This window comes from Hyperolius riggenbachi, chromosome 11 (genome assembly GCF_040937935.1).
Source record: "Hyperolius riggenbachi isolate aHypRig1 chromosome 11, aHypRig1.pri, whole genome shotgun sequence".
Lineage (NCBI taxonomy): Eukaryota > Metazoa > Chordata > Amphibia > Anura > Hyperoliidae > Hyperolius > Hyperolius riggenbachi.
The window spans coordinates 13,528,475-13,549,829 of NC_090656.1; the positions used below are offsets into that span (position 1 = coordinate 13,528,475).

Sequence of the window (21,355 nt, forward strand, 5' to 3'; positions counted from 1 at the left end):
GGCTGAACGAGCGGTGTACCACTATTCCCAGCAGACACAGAACAGTACACAGAATGCTATATAGTGTGGCTGAACGAGCGGTGTACTACTGTTCCCAGCAGACACAGAACAGTACACAGAATGCTATATAGTGTGGCTGAACGAGCGGTGTACCACTGTTCCCAGCAGACACAGAACAGTACACAGAATGCTATATAGTGTGGCTGAACGAGCGGTGTACCACTATTCCCAGCAGACACAGAACAGTACACAGAATGCTATATAGTGTGGCTGAACGAGCGGTGTACCACTATTCCCAGCAGACACAGAACAGTACACAGAATGCTATATAGTGTGGCTGAACGAGCGGTGTACTACTGTTCCCAGCAGACACAGAACAGTACACAGAATGCTATATAGTGTGGCTGAACGAGCGGTGTACTACTGTTCCCAGCAGACACAGAACAGTACACAGAATGCTATATAGTGTGGCTGAACGAGCGGTGTACCACTATTCCCAGCAGACACAGAACAGTACACAGAATGCTATATAGTGTGGCTGAACGAGCGGTGTACCACTATTCCCAGCAGACACAGAACAGTACACAGAATGCTATATAGTGTGGCTGAACGAGCGGTGTACCACTGTTCCCAGCAGACACAGAACAGTACACAGAATGCTATATAGTGTGGCTGAACGAGCGGTGTACTACTGTTCCCAGCAGACACAGAACAGTACACAGAATGCTATATAGTGTGGCTGAACGAGCGGTGTACTACTGTTCCCAGCAGACACAGAACAGTACACAGAATGCTATATAGTGTGGCTGAACGAGCGGTGTACTACTGTTCCCAGCAGACACAGAACAGTACACAGAATGCTATATAGTGTGGCTGAACGAGCGGTGTACTACTGTTCCCAGCAGACACAGAACAGTACACAGAATGCTATATAGTGTGGCTGAACGAGCGGTGTACTACTGTTCCCAGCAGACACAGAACAGTACACAGAATGCTATATAGTGTGGCTGAACGAGCGGTGTACTACTGTTCCCAGCAGACACAGAACAGTACACAGAATGCTATATAGTGTGGCTGAACGAGCGGTGTACTACTGTTCCCAGCAGTGACACACAATGACTGGGGGGGACCCTGGCTAGCGTGGCTGGAGCGCGAACTACCCTGCCTGCCTACCCAAAGCTAAACCCACAGACAAATGGCGGAGATATGACGTGGTTCGGGTATTTATTTACCCGAACCACGTGACAGTTCGGCCAATCAGAGCGCGTTCGGGTCCGAACCACGTGACCCGTTCGGCCAATCACAGCGCTAGCCGAACGTTCGGGGAACGTTCGGCCATGCGCTCTTAGTTCGGCCATATGGCCGAACGGTTTGGCCGAGCACCGTCAGGTTTTCGGCCGAACTCGAACATCACCCGAACAGGGTGATGTTCTGCAGAACCCGAACAGTGGCGAACACTGTTCGCCCAACACTAGTGACTACGAGGGCACAGGATGGCTGCATGGGGCTGGTAGAAGCAGAACTAGCTGGTGGCGGGGGACTGGAGCAGCAGTGAGTGACTACGAGGGCACAGGATGGCTGCATGGGGCTGGAGGAAGCAGAACTAGCAGGCGGCGGGGGACTGAAGCAGCAGTGAGTGACTACGAGGGCACAGGATGGCTGCATGGGGCTGGTAGAAGCAGAACTAGCAGCCAGCGGGGGACTGGAGCAGCAGTGAGTGACTACGAGGGCACAGGATGGCTGCATGGGGCTGGTAGAAGCAGAACTAGCTGGTGGCGGGGGACTGGAGCAGTAGTGAGTGACTACGAGGGCACAGGATGGCTGCATGGGGCTGGTAGAAGCAGAACTAGCTGGTGGCGGGGGACTGGAGCAGCAGTGAGTGACTACGAGGGCACAGGATGGCTGCATGGGGCTGGAGGAAGCAGAACTAGCTGGCGGCGGGGGACTGGAGCAGCAGTGAGTGACTACGAGGGCACAGGATGGCTGCAGGGGGCTGGTAGAAGCAGAACTAGCTGGCAGCGAGGGACTGGAGAAGCAGTGAGTGACTACTAGTGTTGGGCGAACATCTAGATGTTCGGGTTCGGGCCGAACAGGCCGAACATGGCCGCGATGTTCGGGTGTTCGACCCGAACTCCGAACATAATGGAAGTCAATGGGGACCCGAACTTTTGTGGTTTGTAAAGCCTCCTTACATGCTACATACCCCAAATTTACAGGGTATGTGCACCTTGGGAGTGGGTACAAGAGGAAAAAAAAATTAGCAAAAAGAGCTTATAGTTTTTGAGAAAATCGATTTTAAAGTTTCAAAGGGAAAACTGTCTTTTAAATGCGGGAAATGTCTGTTTTCTTTGCACAGGTAACATGTTTTTTGTCGGCATGCAGTCATAAATGTAATACATATAAGAGGTTCCAGGAAAAGGGACCGGTAACGCTAACCCAGCAGCAGCACACGTGATGGAACAGGAGGAGGGTGGCGCAGGAGGAGAAGAAGGCCACGCTTTGTGAGACACAACAACCCCGGCCTTGCATGAGGGCAAGAAGCGTGCGGATAGCATGCTTTGTACCGCCATGCAGTCATAAATGTAATAAAGATAAGTGGTTCAATAAACAGGGACCACGCGGCAACGCTAACCCAGCAGCAGCAGACGTGATGGAACAGGAGCAGGCGCAGGAGGAGAAGGCCACGCTTTGTGAGACACAACAACCCAGGCCTTGCATGAGGGCAAGAAGCGTGCGGATAGCATGCTTTGTACCGCCATGCAGTCATAAATGTAATAAAGATAAGTGGTTCAATAAACAGGGACCACGCGGCAACGCTAACCCAGCAGCAGCAGACGTGATGGAACAGGAGCAGGCGCAGGAGGAGAAGGCCACGCTTTGTGAGACACAACAACCCAGGCCTTGCATGTGGACAAAAAGCGTGCGGATATAGCAGCAATGCTTTTTGCCGCCATGCAGTCATAAATGTAATACAGATGAGAGGTTCAATAAACAGGGCCCGGAAACGCAACACCATCCCAGATGTTCATTGGTCATGTTACTTGGTTGGGGTCCTGGAGTGTTGCGTAGTCATTTCCAATCCAGGATTGATTCATTTTAATTTGAGTCAGACGGTCTGCATTTTCTGTAGAGAGGCGGATACGCCGATCTGTGACGATGCCTCCGGCAGCACTGAAACAGCGTTCCGACATAACGCTGGCTGCCGGGCAAGCCAGCACCTCTATTGCGTACATTGCCAGTTCGTGCCAGGTGTCTAGCTTCGATACCCAATAGTTGAAGGGTGCAGATGGATGGTTCGACGCAGCTACGCCATCTGACATGTAGTCCTTGACCATCTTCTCCAGGCGATCGGTGTTGGAGGTGGATCTGCACGCTTGCTGTTCAGTGGGCTGCGGCTGCATGGGTGTCAGAAAATTTTCCCACTCCAAGGACACTGCCGATACCATTCCCTTTTGGGTACTAGCTGCGGCTTGCGTTGTTTGCTGCCCTCCTGGTCGTCCTGGGTTTGCGGAAGTCAGTCTGTCTGCGTACAACTGGCTAGAGGAGGGGGAGGATGTCAATCTCCTCTCTAAAGTCTCCACAAGGGCCTGCTGGTATTCTTCCATTTTGACCTGTCTGACTCTTTCTTCAAGCAGTTTTGGAACATTGTGTTTGTACCGTGGATCCAGAAGGGTATAAACCCAGTAATTGGTGTTGTCCAGAATGCGCACAATGCGTGGGTCACGTTCAATGCAGTCTAGCATGAATTGAGCCATGTGTGCCAGAGTCCTACCAGAATCCTCATCATCCTCTTGTGAGCGTTGTGATAGTTGTTGTGATGCATCATAGTCGTCACCTTCCTCCTGGTCTGCTTCTGCTGACCATTCGCGTTGAATTGTGGAAGTCCAACGTGCACCGCTCTGGCCCTCGTCAGTGGTGGCATGAAATTCCTGCTCCAACTCCAGCTGTTCCTCCTCCTCTTCTTCGTCATAGCTGCTGGGGCCAGCGTTCCCTGAGGCGGATGGCCTGATGTTGGTACCATCACGCTGATCGTTTTCTCCTTCAGATTCCCCCAGTTGCATCATGACAGCTGTTTCCTTGATTTTTAACATCGACCTCTTCAGTAAACACAGCAGTGGTATGGTAATGCTGACTGAAGAGTTGTCACTGCTCACAAGCAACGTGGATTGCTCAAAATTTTGGAGGACTTGGCAGAGGTCCAACATGTTGGCCCAATCGGATCCACAGAAGCTTGGCAGCTGGCCGGATGCGCCTCGGTACTGCGCCGTCATGTACTGGACCACTGCACTCTTCTGCTCGCAAAAGCGGGCTAGCATGTGCAGCGTAGAATTCCAGCGCGTAGGGACATCACACAGCAAGCGATGGTGGGGGAGATTGAAGCGCTCCTGCATCTTGGCGAGTGCCCCCGAAGCAGTACTGGAATTTCTACAATGTTTGGACACTCGACGCACCTTCAACAGCAGATCGGGCACGCCTGGGTATGTCCTCAGGAACCGCTGAACTACTAGGTTCATCACGTGCGCCAGGCAAGGGATGTGTGTCAGCTTAGCCAACCTTAAAGCGCGAATGAGATTACTCCCATTATCACACACAACCATGCCCGGTTTCAGGTCCAGCGGTGCCAGCCACAAATCCGTCTGTTCCTTTATTCCCCTCCAAATTTCCTCCCCTGTGTGCTGCTTATCCCCAAGGCAGATTAGCTTCAGCAACGCTTGCTGACGCATGCCAACAGCTGTGCTGCACTGCTTCCACGATCCTACTGCTGCTGGGTTAGCGTTTCCGGATGAGGTACAGCTTTGAGATGCGTTGGAGGAGAAGGAGTCAGAGAGGTAGGTGCTGCTGTTATCCAGTGGGAGGGACGGCGGTGCAGCTGTTTGTGGCGTGGGCAACACCCGTGCCGTAGCAGGTGAGGAATCGCTGCCAGGCTCCACAAGGTTCACCCAGTGCGCGATAAGGGAGATGTATCGACCCTGGCCGAACGCACTCGTCCAGGTGTCAGTGGTGAGGTGAACCTTGCAGGCAACGGCATTCTTCAAGCTTCGGGTTATTTTGCTGACCACGTGCTCATGCAACTCAGGCACTGCAGAGCGTGCAAAGTGGTAGCGGCTGGGAACCACGTAACGTGGGATGGCCACTGACATCATGCCCTTGAAGCTGTTTGTCTCCACCAATCGATATGGCAGCATTTCGCAGGCCAGAAGCTTGGCTATGCTGGCTGTTACTGCCACGGCCCGGGGGTCATTTGCTGGCAATTTCCTCTTGCGCTCAAACATCTCCGACACAGACAACTGAACCGTAGCGCTGCACACGGAAGGGCTGTTGGTTGTTGTGTTTGATGAACACTGGGAGACCTCAAGAGCACTACTCCGGAAAGTGACAGTGTCAGCGTCGTCTGATGTTTGTGAATGTTGTGAACCACGCAATGGCTGGGCTACTGCTGCTGCTGAGGCGGGTCTGGTGAACCCAAGGGAGGCAGTGTTGTTTCTGGTACCCTGTCCTGACGCGTTTGCCCAAAGAGTGGGATGTTTGGATAGCATGTGACGGCTCATGCTGGTGGTGGAGAGGTTGTTAATATTTTTCCCCCTGCTCAGGCGGGTCTTGCACACCTTGCAAATCGCCATGGTAACATCCTCAGTGCAGTCTTCAAAGAAAGCCCAGACTTTGGAGCACCTGCCTCCTTGCTGGCGATTTCTGTTTGCTCCTCTTTTGCCTCTCACTTGAACTTCCACGCTTGTGGTGCCTGAAATTGCGCGCCGCCTACCTTGTGGCACAAGGCGAACTCGTGCAGCAGTGTGTTCTTCAACAGACTCATCTGTGCTGCTGCTACGACGGCGATGTTCTCGTTCACAAACAAAATCTGGGTCTCTGTCCACATTGTCCATACCCTCCTCTTCCATTTCCTCAAACTCGTCATATGTCATTGTGGGCCACCGCCGTGGAGTAGAGCTCCCCACAACAACCTCTGCGCAGCACACTCCAACGTCGTCTTCCAGATCTTGTCGGCCGACCTCCTGCAATTGCAACCCCTCCTGCCCAAATTGCTCTGGGATTTGGGTTTCCGAGTCCTCTTCGGACTCGCCTTGTATTTCAGTGCGCGGTGCATTTCCCACAGTTAACGGTTGTGAATCCAGGCACAACATTTCTGGCTGTTCCTCCATTGACCTTTGAAAGGTGGAAGTTTGTTGGGCTGGGAATAGCTCCTGCGAATACCCCATTGTGTCCTGAGGTAATTCATCGGACTGGTTATCTGGCAGTTGTGTGCGTGGTGTCGCTGCCGGTTGTGTCAGCTTTGTGCCCACTGGCTCCTTGTAACTGGCTGAGGACTCGGACCTCGTGCGTGATGTGCTGGTGCTGCTTAACCCACTGCTGGACGCTTGAGAGGTCATCCAAGTAATTATCTGGTCCTGTTCTTTTGGATTTGTGAGGGTTGTTGTCCTGGACAACATGGGCGGTATTGAGTGGGTTTTCTTGGGTGCTCCCCTGTGGCCTGTACGTGAACCGTCAGGGGAAACACCTCTTCCCTTGCCCCTCCCTCTTTCACCGGATTTCTTCCTCATTTCACTTATCCTTACAGTACACGCTGACTGGCAGCAGTACAGTGGCAGTACAGAAATGCTATACAGTACCACTATTCCCAGCAGCGACACAGAGCACAATGCTATACAGTGACGGGTGAGCGGTGTACCACTATTCCCAGCAGCGACACAGAGCACAATGCTATACAGTGACGGGTGAGCGGTGTACCACTATTCCCAGCAGTGACACAGAGCACAATGCTATACAGTGACGGGTGAGCGGTGTACCACTATTCCCAGCAGCGACACAGAGCACAATGCTATACAGTGGCGAACGAGCGGTGTACCACTATTCCCAGCAGACACAGAACAGTACACAGAATGCTATATAGTGTGGCTGAACGAGCGGTGTACCACTATTCCCAGCAGACACAGAACAGTACACAGAATGCTATATAGTGTGGCTGAACGAGCGGTGTACTACTGTTCCCAGCAGACACAGAACAGTACACAGAATGCTATATAGTGTGGCTGAACGAGCGGTGTACTACTGTTCCCAGCAGACACAGAACAGTACACAGAATGCTATATAGTGTGGCTGAACGAGCGGTGTACCACTGTTCCCAGCAGACACTGAACAGTACACAGAATGCTATATAGTGTGGCTGAACGAGCGGTGTACCACTATTCCCAGCAGACACAGAACAGTACACAGAATGCTATATAGTGTGGCTGAACGAGCGGTGTACTACTGTTCCCAGCAGACACAGAACAGTACACAGAATGCTATATAGTGTGGCTGAACGAGCGGTGTACCACTGTTCCCAGCAGACACAGAACAGTACACAGAATGCTATATAGTGTGGCTGAACGAGCGGTGTACCACTATTCCCAGCAGACACAGAACAGTACACAGAATGCTATATAGTGTGGCTGAACGAGCGGTGTACCACTATTCCCAGCAGACACAGAACAGTACACAGAATGCTATATAGTGTGGCTGAACGAGCGGTGTACTACTGTTCCCAGCAGACACAGAACAGTACACAGAATGCTATATAGTGTGGCTGAACGAGCGGTGTACTACTGTTCCCAGCAGACACAGAACAGTACACAGAATGCTATATAGTGTGGCTGAACGAGCGGTGTACCACTATTCCCAGCAGACACAGAACAGTACACAGAATGCTATATAGTGTGGCTGAACGAGCGGTGTACCACTATTCCCAGCAGACACAGAACAGTACACAGAATGCTATATAGTGTGGCTGAACGAGCGGTGTACCACTGTTCCCAGCAGACACAGAACAGTACACAGAATGCTATATAGTGTGGCTGAACGAGCGGTGTACTACTGTTCCCAGCAGACACAGAACAGTACACAGAATGCTATATAGTGTGGCTGAACGAGCGGTGTACTACTGTTCCCAGCAGACACAGAACAGTACACAGAATGCTATATAGTGTGGCTGAACGAGCGGTGTACTACTGTTCCCAGCAGACACAGAACAGTACACAGAATGCTATATAGTGTGGCTGAACGAGCGGTGTACTACTGTTCCCAGCAGACACAGAACAGTACACAGAATGCTATATAGTGTGGCTGAACGAGCGGTGTACTACTGTTCCCAGCAGACACAGAACAGTACACAGAATGCTATATAGTGTGGCTGAACGAGCGGTGTACTACTGTTCCCAGCAGACACAGAACAGTACACAGAATGCTATATAGTGTGGCTGAACGAGCGGTGTACTACTGTTCCCAGCAGTGACACACAATGACTGGGGGGGACCCTGGCTAGCGTGGCTGGAGCGCGAACTACCCTGCCTGCCTACCCAAAGCTAAACCCACAGACAAATGGCGGAGATATGACGTGGTTCGGGTATTTATTTACCCGAACCACGTGACAGTTCGGCCAATCAGAGCGCGTTCGGGTCCGAACCACGTGACCCGTTCGGCCAATCACAGCGCTAGCCGAACGTTCGGGGAACGTTCGGCCATGCGCTCTTAGTTCGGCCATATGGCCGAACGGTTTGGCCGAGCACCGTCAGGTTTTCGGCCGAACTCGAACATCACCCGAACAGGGTGATGTTCTGCAGAACCCGAACAGTGGCGAACACTGTTCGCCCAACACTAGTGACTACGAGGGCACAGGATGGCTGCATGGGGCTGGTAGAAGCAGAACTAGCTGGTGGCGGGGGACTGGAGCAGCAGTGAGTGACTACGAGGGCACAGGATGGCTGCATGGGGCTGGAGGAAGCAGAACTAGCAGGCGGCGGGGGACTGAAGCAGCAGTGAGTGACTACGAGGGCACAGGATGGCTGCATGGGGCTGGTAGAAGCAGAACTAGCTGGCAGCGGGGGACTGAAGCAGCAGTGAGTGACTACGAGGGCACAGGATGGCTGCAGGGGGCTGGTAGAAGCAGAACTAGCTAGAGGCAGGGGACAGGAGCAGTAGTGAGTGACTATGAGGGCACAGGATGGCTGCATGGGGCTGGTAGAAGCAGAACTAGCTGGTGGCGGGGGACTGGAGCAGTAGTGAGTGACTGCGAGGGCCTAGGATGGCTGCATGGGGCTGGTAGAAGCAGAACTAGCTAGAGGCAGGGGACTGGAGCAGTAGTGAGTGACTACGAGGGCACAGGATGGCTGCATGGGGCTGGTAGAAGCAGAACTAGCTGGCGGCGGGGGACTGGAGCAGCAGTGAGTGACGAGGGCACAGGATGGCTGCATGGGGCTGGTAGAAGCAGAACTAGCTGGTGGCGGGGGACTGGAGCAGCAGGGAGTGACTGCGAGGGCACAGGGTGGCTGCATGGGGCTGGTAGAAGCAGGACTAGCTGGTGGTGGGGGCCTGGAGCAGCAGTGAGTGACTGCGAGGGCACAGGATGGCTGCATGGGGCTGGTAGAAGCAGAACTAGCTGGCGGCGGGGGACCTGAGCAGCAGTGAGTGACTACGAGGGCACAGGATGGCTGCATGGGGCTGGTAGAAGCAGGACTAGCTGGTGGTGGGGGACTGGAGCAGCAGTGAGTGACTACGAGGGCACAGGATGGCTGCATGGGGCTGGTAGAAGCAGAACTAGCTGGCGGCGGGGGACTGGAGCAGCAGTGAGTGACTACGAGGGCACAGGATGGCTGCATGAGGCTGGTAGAAGTAGAACTAGCTGGCGGCTGGGGACTGGAGCAGCAGTGAGTGACTACGAGGGCACAGGATGGCTGCATGGGGCTGGTAGAAGCAGAACTAGCTAGAGGCAGGGGACTGGAGCAGTAGTGAGTGACTTTGAGGGCACAGGATGGCTGCATGGGGCTGGTAGAAGCAGAACTAGCTAGAGGCAGGGGACTGGAGCATTAGTGAGTGACTGCGAGGGCACAGGATGGCTGCATGGGGCTGGTAGAAGCAGAACTAGCTGGCGGCGGGGGACTGGAGCAGCAGTGAGTGACTATGAGGGCACAGGATGGCTGCAGGGGGCTGGTAGAAGCAGAACTAGCTGGTGGCGGGGGACTGGAGCAGCAGTGAGTGACTATGAGGGCCCAGGATGGCTGCAGGGGGCTGGTAGAAGCCGAACTAGCTGGCGGCACGGGACTGGAGCAGCAGTGAGTGACTACGAGGGCACAGGATGGCTGCATGGGGCTGGTAGAAGCAGAACTAGCTGGTGGTGGGGGACTGGAGCAGCAGTGAGTGACTTCGAGGGCACAGGATGGCTGCATGGGGCTGGTAGAAGCAGAACTAGCTAGAGGCAGGGGACTGGAGCAGTAGTGAGTGACTACGAGGGCACAGGATGGCTGCATGGGGCTGGTAGAAGCAGAACTAGCTGGCGGCGGGGGACTGGAGCAGCAGTGAGTGACTACGAGGGCACAGGATGGTTGCATGGGGCTGGTGGAAGCAGAACTAGCTGGTGGCGGGGGACTGGAGCAGCAGTGAGTGACTACGAGGGCACAGGATGGCTGCATGGGGCTGGTAGAAGCAGGACTAGCTGGTGGCGGGGGACTGGAGCAGCAGTGAGTGACTACGAGGGCACAGGATGGCTGCATGGGGCTGGTAGAAGCAGAACTAGCTGGTGGCGGGGGACTGGAGCAGCAGTGAGTGACTACGAGGGCACAGGATGGCTGCATGGGGCTGGTAGAAGCAGAACTAGCTGGCGGCGGGGGACTGGAGCAGCAGTGAGTGACTACGAGGGCACAGGATGGCTGCATGGGGCTGGTAGAAGCAGAACTAGCAGCCAGCGGGGGACTGGAGCAGCAGTGAGTGACTACGAGGGCACAGGATGGCTGCATGGGGCTGGTAGAAGCAGAACTAGCTGGCGGCGGGGGACTGGAGCAGCAGTGAGTGACTACGAGGGCACAGGATGGCTGCATGGGCCTGGAAAAAGCAGAACTAGCTGGTGGCGGGGGACTGGAGCAGCAGTGAGTGACTACGATGGCACAGGATGGCTGCAGGGGGCTGGTAGAAGCAGAACTAGCTGGTGGCGGGGGACTGGAGCAGCAGTGAGTGACTACGAGGGCACAGGATGGCTGCAGGGGGCTGGTAGAAGCAGAACTAGCTGGTGGCGGGGGACTGGAGCAGCAGTGAGTGACTACGAGGGCACAGGATGGCTGCATGGGGCTGGTAGAAGCAGAACTAGCTGGCGGCGGGGGACTGGAGCAGCAGTGAGTGACTACGAGGGCACAGGATGGCTGCATGGGGCTGGTAGAAGCAGAACTAGCTGGTGGCGGGGGACTCGAGCAGCAGATAGTGACTACTAGGGCACAGGATGGCTGCAGGGGGCTGGTAGAAGCAGAACTAGCTGGTGGCGGGGGACTGGAGCAGCAGATAGTGACTACTAGGGCACAGGATGGCTGCAGGGGGCTGGTAGAAGCAGAACTAGCTGGTGGCGGGGGACTCGAGCAGCAGATAGTGACTACTAGGGCACAGGATGGCTGCATGGGGCTGGTAGAAGCAGAACTAACTGGTGGCGGGGGACTCGAGCAGCAGATAGTGACTACTAGGGCACAGGATGGCTGCAGGGGGCTGGTAGAAGCAGAACTAGCTGGTGGCGGGGGACTCGAGCAGCAGATAGTGACTACTAGGGCACAGGATGGCTGCATGGGGCTGGTAGAAGCCCCAGGTAAGTGAAACTCATTTTTTTATTTTGCTTGGACATTCCCTTTAAAGAGACTCTGTAACAAATTGTTTATCTTTATTTCTTCTATGCTATAAGTTCCTATGCCTTTTCTAATGTGGTCTGGCTTACTGCAGCTTTTCCTAATTGCACAGTAGCTGTGTTATCTCTGTTATATGATCTAATCTTCTCTCTATAGTCGGCACAGTCAGGCTGAGGCAGTCAGACTGGAATGTGCAGGGCTGCTTGTGATTAGCTAGAAGCTGTACACACCCCCTGCAGGCTCTGTGTGACTAACACACTCTGCTTAGCTGAGCCTATTAGAAGCTGGTTAGTTTGTTTGTAAACACTGCCTAAAACTGGCAATTACAAGCCAGGTTTGCAGCAGAGAGTGGCAGAAACAGCACAGAGGGGACCAGGAGCACATAATGAATAGAATGGTATGCTTTTTATTGTAAGAATTTCAGAGTACAGATTCTCTTTAAAGCCTTTTCCTGATTTTATGAGAGGAGGCTCCACTGAACCCAAAGAAATCTATAGCTTTTGATCTTTAAGTTAGAGATAATTACTGTATTTTTCGGACTATAAGACGATGAGAGGTCAAAAACCGGGGGGAAAAATATATAAGAAACCTGGTGCATCCGTGGTGAAGGGGCATCTTGTGGATCATGTCCTCTTGTACCTCTTGTGTCTCCGCTTTCTCCTCTGTCCCCTTTGTGTCCGCCTCTGTCCTTCTGTCCTCCTCTATGCTCTCTTGTACCTCTTGTGTCTTCCTGTTTCCTCCTCTGTCCCCCTTGTGTCCGCCTCTGTCCTTGTGTCCTCCTCTGTGCTCTCTTGTACCTCTTGTGTCTTCCTGTTTCCTCCTCTGTCCCCCTTGTGTCCGCCTCTGTCCTTGTGTCCTCCTCTGTGCTCTCTTGTACCTCTTGTGTCTCTTGTGTCTTCATGTTTCCTCCTCTGTCCCTCTTGTGTCCGCCTCTGTCCTTGTGTCCTCCTCTGTGCCCCTTGTGTCCTCCTCTGTGCCCCTTGTGTCCTCCTCTGTTCTGCTTGTGTCCTTCTCTATGCCCCTTCTTGTCCCCCTTGTGTCCTCCTCTATGGCCTTGTGCATCCACCGTTCTTCCCGTGTCCTCCTCTGCATGGGCACAGTACAGGGAGTCCCCAACATTGCGGCGGGTTGGAGGTTCCTATTGGCAGGCATTCACAAGTCCGGAACTCCCTGCATTTGGTCTATAAGACGCACTGACTCCACCCCTGCCCCCCCCCCCTCCCCCCAAACACACACTTACTTTTGGGAAGAAAGAGTGAGTCTTATAGTCCAAAAAATACAGTATATGTAAACAGTGCCGATGATTGCGGTAAGACACAGAGGTCTGTTAAGGCGGTCACACACCATACAATTTTGTACATTTCTTTTTACTTCAAGATCTACAATCATTTTTTTCTGATTAATTGTAACATTTTAAAAAAATCTGACCAATGTACCAAGTGTGTTACATTTTTCCCCAATAATATGAAAAATAAAAAGATGAAAGCTCTGAAAAAATTGCTTCTGTCTCTACAATACCAAATTGTCAATCTACAATACAATCTTGCAAAAAAAAAAAAAAATTGATCATAAAATGGAAAAAAAGGGTAATTCTAAAATCAGATCATATTATTGTATCGTGCGTTGCCACCTTTAAAGAGAAACTCCGACCTAGAATTGAACTTTATCCCAATCAGTAGCGGATACCCCCTTTTACATGAGAAATCTATTCCTTTTCACAAACAGACCATCAGGGGGCGCTGCATGACTGATATTGTGGTGAAACCCCTCCCACAAGAAACTGAGGACCGTGGAACTCCTGGCAGTTTCCTGTCTGTGAACCTTGTTGCATTGTGGGAAATAGCTGTTTACAGCTGTTTCCAACTGCCAAAAAAGCATGCAGCAGCTACATCACCTGCCAACAGTAAAAATGTCACCATGTAATAAATGTCAGAATGTAAATCAGGGATTTAAAAGATTTTACAATGAGCAAACACTGACTAAATCATTTATACATAATTATTGTAAAAATGAAGTACTTTTTTATTACATTATCTTCACTGGAGTTCCTCTTTAAAGAGACTCTGAAGCGAGAATAAATCTCGCTTCAGAGCTCAAAGTTAGCAGGGGCATGTGTGCCCCTGCTAAACCGCCGCTATCGCGCCGCACAAAGGGGGTCCCTTCACCCCCAAACCCACCCCCGCAAGACTTGGTCGTGCATTTGGTCGCTCCTGGAGGAGGGGCTAACGGCTGCAGCCCTGCCTCCAGTCGCGTCTATCAGCGGCGCATCGCCGCCTCTCCCCCGCCCCTCTCAGTGAAGGAAGACTGAGAGGGGCGGGGGAGAGGCGGAGATACGCGCTGACAGACGTGCGTGGGGCAGGGCTGCGGCGGTTAGCCCTGCCCCAACCAGGAAGCGCTCCCCCGCTGTACGGAGGAGATTTGGGGGATCAGGGACCCCTGTTAAGCCGCGGGATAGCGGCGGTTTAGCAGGGGCACACATGCCCCTGCTAGCTATGAGCTCTGAAGCGAGATTTATTCTCGCTTCAGTCTCTCTTTAAGCCCCACAAATGTCATTGTTCTTTTATCATCCCCGGAAGTGGGTTAAATTTAACAGCAAACCCCAATGCTTCTCTGTACAAACTGTAAATGTGGGGCAAGGTGTACAACGGTGATCTATCACTATATTATGAGCAGGGCCCCTAAATGCATTGCACAGCATAGGACAGCCACTGACTCTAAGCAATAAAGAGGAAGTACATGAAAGTCTTATTTCTTCCTGTGATATACGATGGAATCACAGAGCCTAGAATCGCAGTATGCCTCTAATTATGGTATAGGCTGGGAAAAGCAGCGCAGATCCCTGGAGCCGTGATCTATAGAATCTCAGCCTGCTATTAGAATTATACCGCTGCATCTGTGAACAGAATAGAAATAAGGCTTCCAACATGTTACACCTGTGTCTGTACTAATCAGTTTCTCCTCCAGCGATCACACTGACAACGCCAACCGCCTCTGTACTATAAATGCATACAACAACCTGCTAACCTCAGAGCAGCACAGCTGTGAAATATACATAGAGGACAGTGCAGGAGCAGCTGCCCATCCCCAGCCACACCTCCTCTGTGCACCGGGTTATACCTCAGTCCCAGGGGCGTGGCAATAACCCCTGCAAGGGATGCAGCTGCAGGGGGATCCAGAACCTGCAGGGGGCCCCATGGGGGAGAGAAGTTTATTTTCCCTGTCCTGAGAGACTGACAACTAAAGGCACAGAGAGAAAAATCTTTCTGCTCTCTGCACAATTATTCTAATGACTGCATCTGCTCAGCCACTGATAAGGAATCATACAAAGTTTTGTAGACTATTTAGTGTGCAGTAGGCTCTTGTGTACAATGCCCAGTCCCCGACCTCTCTATCCCACCCCAAGTGCTGTAGTGATGCTGGAGAAGTCTGCAGAGCTAGTTCTGCTCCATCAGAGATGGAGAGAGTGAGTGTAATAAGCTGAGGCTGGGAGCACACTTACTACCTATGACGGGCAAGGGAAGTAAGGGAGAAGTGACCGCTGGGACAGCCAGCACACTAGCGGTGCGGTTTGGTGGTGTTATTTATGTTCATGGAGAGCAAAGTCTAAGGTGTCACGACATCTGTGCCTATAGGCTCCTGTGAGGTAAATCTGGGCCTGGAAATTGGGCACTAAACATGTGGTTTGGTATTGATTAGTAGGGTAAGGGTAATTGGTTAGTGTAGGTTAACTTCACTTCAGCTGTTAAAGAGAATCGGTACTCTAAAATTCTTACAATAAAAAGCATACCATTCTATCCATTATGTTCTCCTGGGCCCCTCTGTGCTGTTTCTGCCACTCCCTGCTGCAATCCTGGCTTGTAATTGCCAGTTTTAGGCAGTGTTTACAAACATAAGACATGGCTGCTAACCAGAGTGTGATAGGCCGAGAGGAGCTCAGTCTGACTCACACAGAGTCTGCAGGAGGCCTGAGAGGGTGTGTATAGCTTCTGCCTATAACAGCAGAGCAACACATTCCTGCCTGAGTGCCTGAGCCCGACAAAGCCGTCAGAGGAAAGAAGATTAGATCATATAATAGAGATAATACAGCCACTGTGCAACTAGGAAAGGCTGCAATAAGACAAACCACATTAGAACAGGTATAGGAACTGATAGGATAGAAGTAGTAAGGATGAAAATTTTGTTACAGAGTCTCTTTAAGCCCTATACACACTCTCAACAGCGGTCTTTTATGCTTTCACAACTTTGAAACACCTAAAAAAAGTATCTTGCTATTGTTCAAGCAGCTGATAAGACTGATAAGAAGTCAATCCAATGGTTGGATTGACTTCTTATCAGTCTTATCAGTTCTTTGGACAATAGAAAAATATTTTTATTTAGGTGTTTCAACTTGTTTCACAACAAAAGTTGTGAAAGCATAAAATACTGCTGTTGAGAGTGTGTATGGGGCTTTAGGGTAAAACGGTTATGCCTCAGGAAGAAGTTAGCATTAGGATAGGAAGTTAAGAGTTAGCCATAAGTAGTTAACCCATTCAGGTTCCGTCGTTTTCACGTGAGAAATGTTCACCTCCCATTCATTAGCCTATAACTTTATCACTACTTATCACAATTAACTGATCTATATCTTGTTTTTTCCGCCACCAATTAGGCTTTCTTTGGGGGGGTACATTTTGCTAAGAGCCACTTTACTGTAAATGCATTTTAACAGGAAGAATAAGAAAAAAATGGAAAAAATCATTATTTCTCAGTTTTCAGCCATTATAGTTTTAAAATAATACATGCCTTCATAATTAAAACTCACGTATTGTATATGCCCATATGTCCCGGTTGTTACACGGTTAAAATTATGTCCCTATCACAATGTGTGGCGACAATATTTTATTTGGAAATAAAGGTGCATTTTTTCCATTTTGCATCTATCATTATTTACAAGTTTACAATAAAAAATATATAGAAATATTTCATCTTTACATTGATATTTAAAAAGTTTAGACCCTTAGGTAAATATTTACATGTTTTTTTTTTTTTATTGTAATTTTTTTTTTTTTTTTATATTAAACATTTTATTTGGGTAGTTTTGGGAGGGTGGGAGGTAAACAATAGGTTTGTAATGTAAATGTGTGTTAATTTTCATTTTTTTTTTATTTTCAGTTGTAGGATTACTTTTTGGCCACAAGATGGCGGCCATGAGTTTGTTTACATGACGTCACTCTAAGCGTAACACACGCTTAGAGTGACGCATCGGGGAGGGAACAGCCAGAAAAGGCGCAGCTTCCGAGAGAAGCTGTCGCTTTTTCAGCGGGGGAGAGGAATCAGTGATCGGGCACCGTAGCCCGATTCACTGATTGCCTGGCTACCGAATCCGCGGTCGGGAGCGCGTGTGCACGCCGGTTCCTGGACGTAGTTTCTACGTCCAGGAACCAAAATAGGTTAAAGTTAAAGAGACTCTGTAACACATTTTTCAGCCTTAGTTCTTCTATCCTATAAGTTTCTATGCCTGTTCTAACGTGCTCTGGCTTACTGCAGCCTTTCCTAATTGCACTGTCTCTGTAATAAATCGTATCTCCTTTCCTCTGTCGTGTCTTTTGGGCTAAGGCTGGAATGTGTGGAATGTGCAGGGCTGCTTGTGATTGGTAGAAGCTATACACACCCCCTCCAGGCCCCCTGCAGGCTCTGTATGACTCTCACACTCTGCTTATGTGAGCCTATCACAAGCTGGTAAGTTTGTTTGTAAACACTGCCTAAAACTGTTAATTACAAGCCAGGATTGCAGCAGGGAGTGACAGAAACAGCACAGAGGGGCACAGGAGAAAATAAGGAATAGAATGGTATGCTTTTTAGTGTACGAATATTAGAGTACAGACTCTCTTTAAATGCAGGGATTAGGGACAGGCGTCGGAGAGGGGCTTTATAGTTAAGGAGATCCGTTAGGATTAGGAGATCAATAGAGGAAGTGCTTTGAAAGCACCAGTGAAAACAGCATTAGAGATCAGATTTGGCAGGTTATCCATAATCGTCACACCACTGACACTCTGATTATTGATCACTGGTGCAGAATCTGTCGATGCCAGTATCAAATATACCACTTTGAAAGGGTCTTCATCTTCTCTGAGGACCGAGTGACCTTAGTTAGAAAGTTCCCTCTGGGGACCGTCTTACAACTACAGTAAACCCGAGAGCCTTACAACTCCATTAACCAGAACTCTCAAGCAACCAGAAAAAATCCTGGCTTTGCAAGTTGCATAAAGCTACATTTACACTTCTTAATACAGTAATAAAAGTGGACTTAAACGTTTGCTCAGGAGACAAGGAAAAACAGAGAAAACCAACCCTGTGTGTGTTTAAAGAGAGCAGCCTCTTTACTTCTCCCTTATCTGCATGTAATCAACAAGTGTAAAATATGGCTGTCAGCTCTATCTGAACTGCACTGACTGCGCTGTGCCAAGGTTCTGTGCTCATATGTATACACAGGGGGTTAACGCTTTCTGTGCTCCCAGGAATCCGAGAGTAAACAATGCAAATAAATATTATCCCAGGAATCAGAAAGTAAACACTGCAAATAAATATTATTCTTTAAAGGTTATTATGCTATTGCTTCTCTTTTAGAGTACAGAGGAAGTTGTGAAATTAGGGCCACTTTGAATTAAAGCAGGTTTGTACTCCTAAAACTAAAATTTCAGTAACTACTCTTAGTTATAAAAACATTGTTTATTTTTACTGCATAGAGCAGTACAAACTTGCTTATCTCTTGTCATCGGCAAAGGCAATAAACTCCCTTTGCCTGTGTCTTCACTCTGCCTCCCTCCTTTTCTACTGAACTGACTCAGCTGTTGCCAGGGCAATGTGTCTATTTTGCAGAGGGAGAGAGGGAGGCAAAATGAAGACACATGCACAGGATGATTCTTACCTTAGCCGATGACAAGAGATAAGCAAGCTCCTGCTGCTCTATGCAGTGAAAATAAACAATTTTACACACAGGGAATACTTGGGAATGCTTTCAAATGTCCTTTTATGTATGTTTACTAAGAGTAGTTACTGAAATGATAGTTTTGGGAGTATATTCCCACTTTAAGTTAAGTCCATCTTGTTGTCATTATTTGTTTTTAACCACTTCCCCTCTAAGGGTTTTTCCCCTTAAACACCAGAGCAATTTTCCCATTTCAGCGCTGCACCCATTCATTCACCAATAACTTTATCAGTACTTATCACACTGAAATGATTTCTACATTGTTTTTTTTCACCACAAAGTAGGCTTTCTTTGGTTCATACTTTTTGCTAAGAATTATTTTATTCTAAGTTTTCTCAGTTTTCGGCCATTATAGTTTTAAAATAAAAAGTTATACTCTGGATAAAACCTACACAATTTATTGGCCCATTTGTCCTGTTTATTGCAACGTTTAACATATTTCCCTAGTACAATGTATGGCCCCAACATTTTATTTGGAAATAAAGGTGCATTTTTTCAGTTTTGCGTCCATCACTAATTACAAGCCCATAATTTAAAAAAATAACAGTAATATACCCTCTTGACATTCATGTTAAAAAAGTTCTGTCCCTGAGGTAACGATTTATGTTTTTTTAGTTATTTTTTTATGCAAAAGTTGAGAGTATGGGAGGAAAGGGTTCATTTTAAATGTATGAAAAATGCAGAAAAATTGGATTTGAAATTTTGCACACAAAAAAAAAAAACGCAATTAAAATGTGATGCCATTGAAATATATTACATGTGTGAAGAATGTAAAATTGCTATCCTGCAAATTTTGTTAAAGAGAAACCGTAACCAAGAATTGAACTTTATTCCAATCAGTAGCTAATACCCCCTTTCCCATGATCTTTTCCTTTTCACAAACAGATCATCAGGGGGCTCTGTATGGCTGATATTGTGGTGAAACCCCTCCCATAGTGTGATGTCAGGACCATGGTTCTGACATCACACCCACAGTGAGCCTTGTTGCATTGAGGGAAATAACAGCGGTTTCCAACTGCCAAAAAAGTAAGCGGCATCTCCTTCCACTGACATCACCTGCCAGCAGTAAAAATGTCACCATGTGATAAATGTCTGAATGCAAATCAGGGATAGGAAAGATTTTACAATGGGCAAACACTGACTAAATCATTTATACATAATTATTGTAAAAATGAAGCACTTTTTATTAAATTATTTTCCCTGGAGTTCCTCTAAGTGTGAAAGGGGCCTAAATGTGTTTTTCTGTGTGACCTCACTTCCTGGGCGAGGTTACTTTTCCATTAGATGCTAATAATTAGATCTTCTATGCAAATGTTATGCAGAATGTATGTGGCTTCAGATAGAGCCAGTTAAAGTCAGCAAGAAGTGCATTAGATTGTGACCGGTTTCCAATCTGCATACAAATTTGCATGTAAACCTTATTGTTAACATCTCATTGACCATGATCATCTCCAGTGATGGCATTGTGATACTGGTAACATCTCACCTCTCTGACCGCCATCTGATCGATGTGGCTTGCGCTCCACCCAGGCAATCTGCAAGACATGCAACAGCTCTCTTAGAAAAACAACCTTTTTCGAGTATAATCTGCTAAGATTGCAGATGAGTCATTTCAGTAAAAATTACAAAACGGAGTATAAAGTGTCCCCAGCCCTCTGGTCATGTTTGGCCTTTTAATGTCAGAGTCTCCAAAGTGAAAGTACTCCCGGCATTACTTAAAATTCAGAGGGGGGTAAAACTCTGACATAACATTTAATAAAAATGTGTATTCCTACTTTTTATTTCCCATACATTTCCCATATTTGCTTTTGTGCACAAGTATTATCGTCCATTTACAAAAGTGCCCCAAGTACAGTTTATCTGCTCTGAAAGCTGCCGTTGAAACTTATTGTATAGCTGCTTTATTTATATATTATAATGTATCCACTGAGAATTTGTCATCTGTTTCACTTTCTACTTGTGTTCAGCTGAATCACTGCCATGAATATTTACTAATAGTGGCTGATAAGGAAACAAACAAGATAATGTAACCACTTCCTCAACCTCTGATATAAGCTTCAGCTTCCGACCTAAGCTTCCCACTGAAGAAGAAAGTGCTGTGTTTAACTGTTTGAATGCTGTTCTGCTACCAACTTTTTCTTGTAGTAGGTTTTATGTTGAAAATAATCTTAGAGTAAAGATGAAAGTCTGAGTTTTATACCACTTTAATCACTAATGAACATCTATCCATATTCTGATACCTCCTCCCCCCTCGCTGATTCTCTGAAGATGTTCTGAAAAACCTGCCAGCAAGTTCCTTCCAAAGTAGCCTGCCCATACTAATCCTATGACTTCTTTCCACGTGTCCTGATCCGAAGAGCTTTGGAACGCAGGAGATCAAAACTGTAAGGTGGTGCCTGATCTCCACTTGTAATTTTAACACATCATCGTGAGCTCGCCTAGGGATGCTCATTCGGATTCCGCGGAAATGCAATTTCCGAAATTCCGATCGGAAATTGCATTTCCGCATCGGAATGCGGAAATCGGTAATGCAGGTGCCGTAGGCGGATTTCCGCCGGAAATCGCGGAAATTCCACCCAACTTTAAACTGTTTTTTGCATGTTGTTCACAAGATTCGGTTTAATAAACCCTGAAAATTTGGTGTTTCTAGGACTTAAGGGGGCTTTGCTATTAACCGCTAAAGTCGGCGGATTTTTACTGTAATGTAAAATGCTGAAAATCTGCATCTGCCTATTTTCTG

General features: G+C 48.7%; 1 protein-coding gene across 6 annotated transcripts in view; it reads right to left on the bottom strand.

The window, feature by feature from the left end:
* The window catches only part of LOC137538028 (serine/threonine-protein kinase Nek11-like), a 468,978-nt gene that overhangs the window by 163,542 nt on the left and 284,081 nt on the right, over positions 1-21,355 (bottom strand). For all 6 annotated transcript variants that reach the window (XM_068259965.1, XM_068259961.1, XM_068259962.1 and 3 more), the window contains one exon: positions 20,102-20,150. In XM_068259965.1, the coding sequence (XP_068116066.1) occupies positions 20,102-20,150 (49 nt within the window). The remainder of the gene's footprint in view (positions 1-20,101; positions 20,151-21,355) is intronic.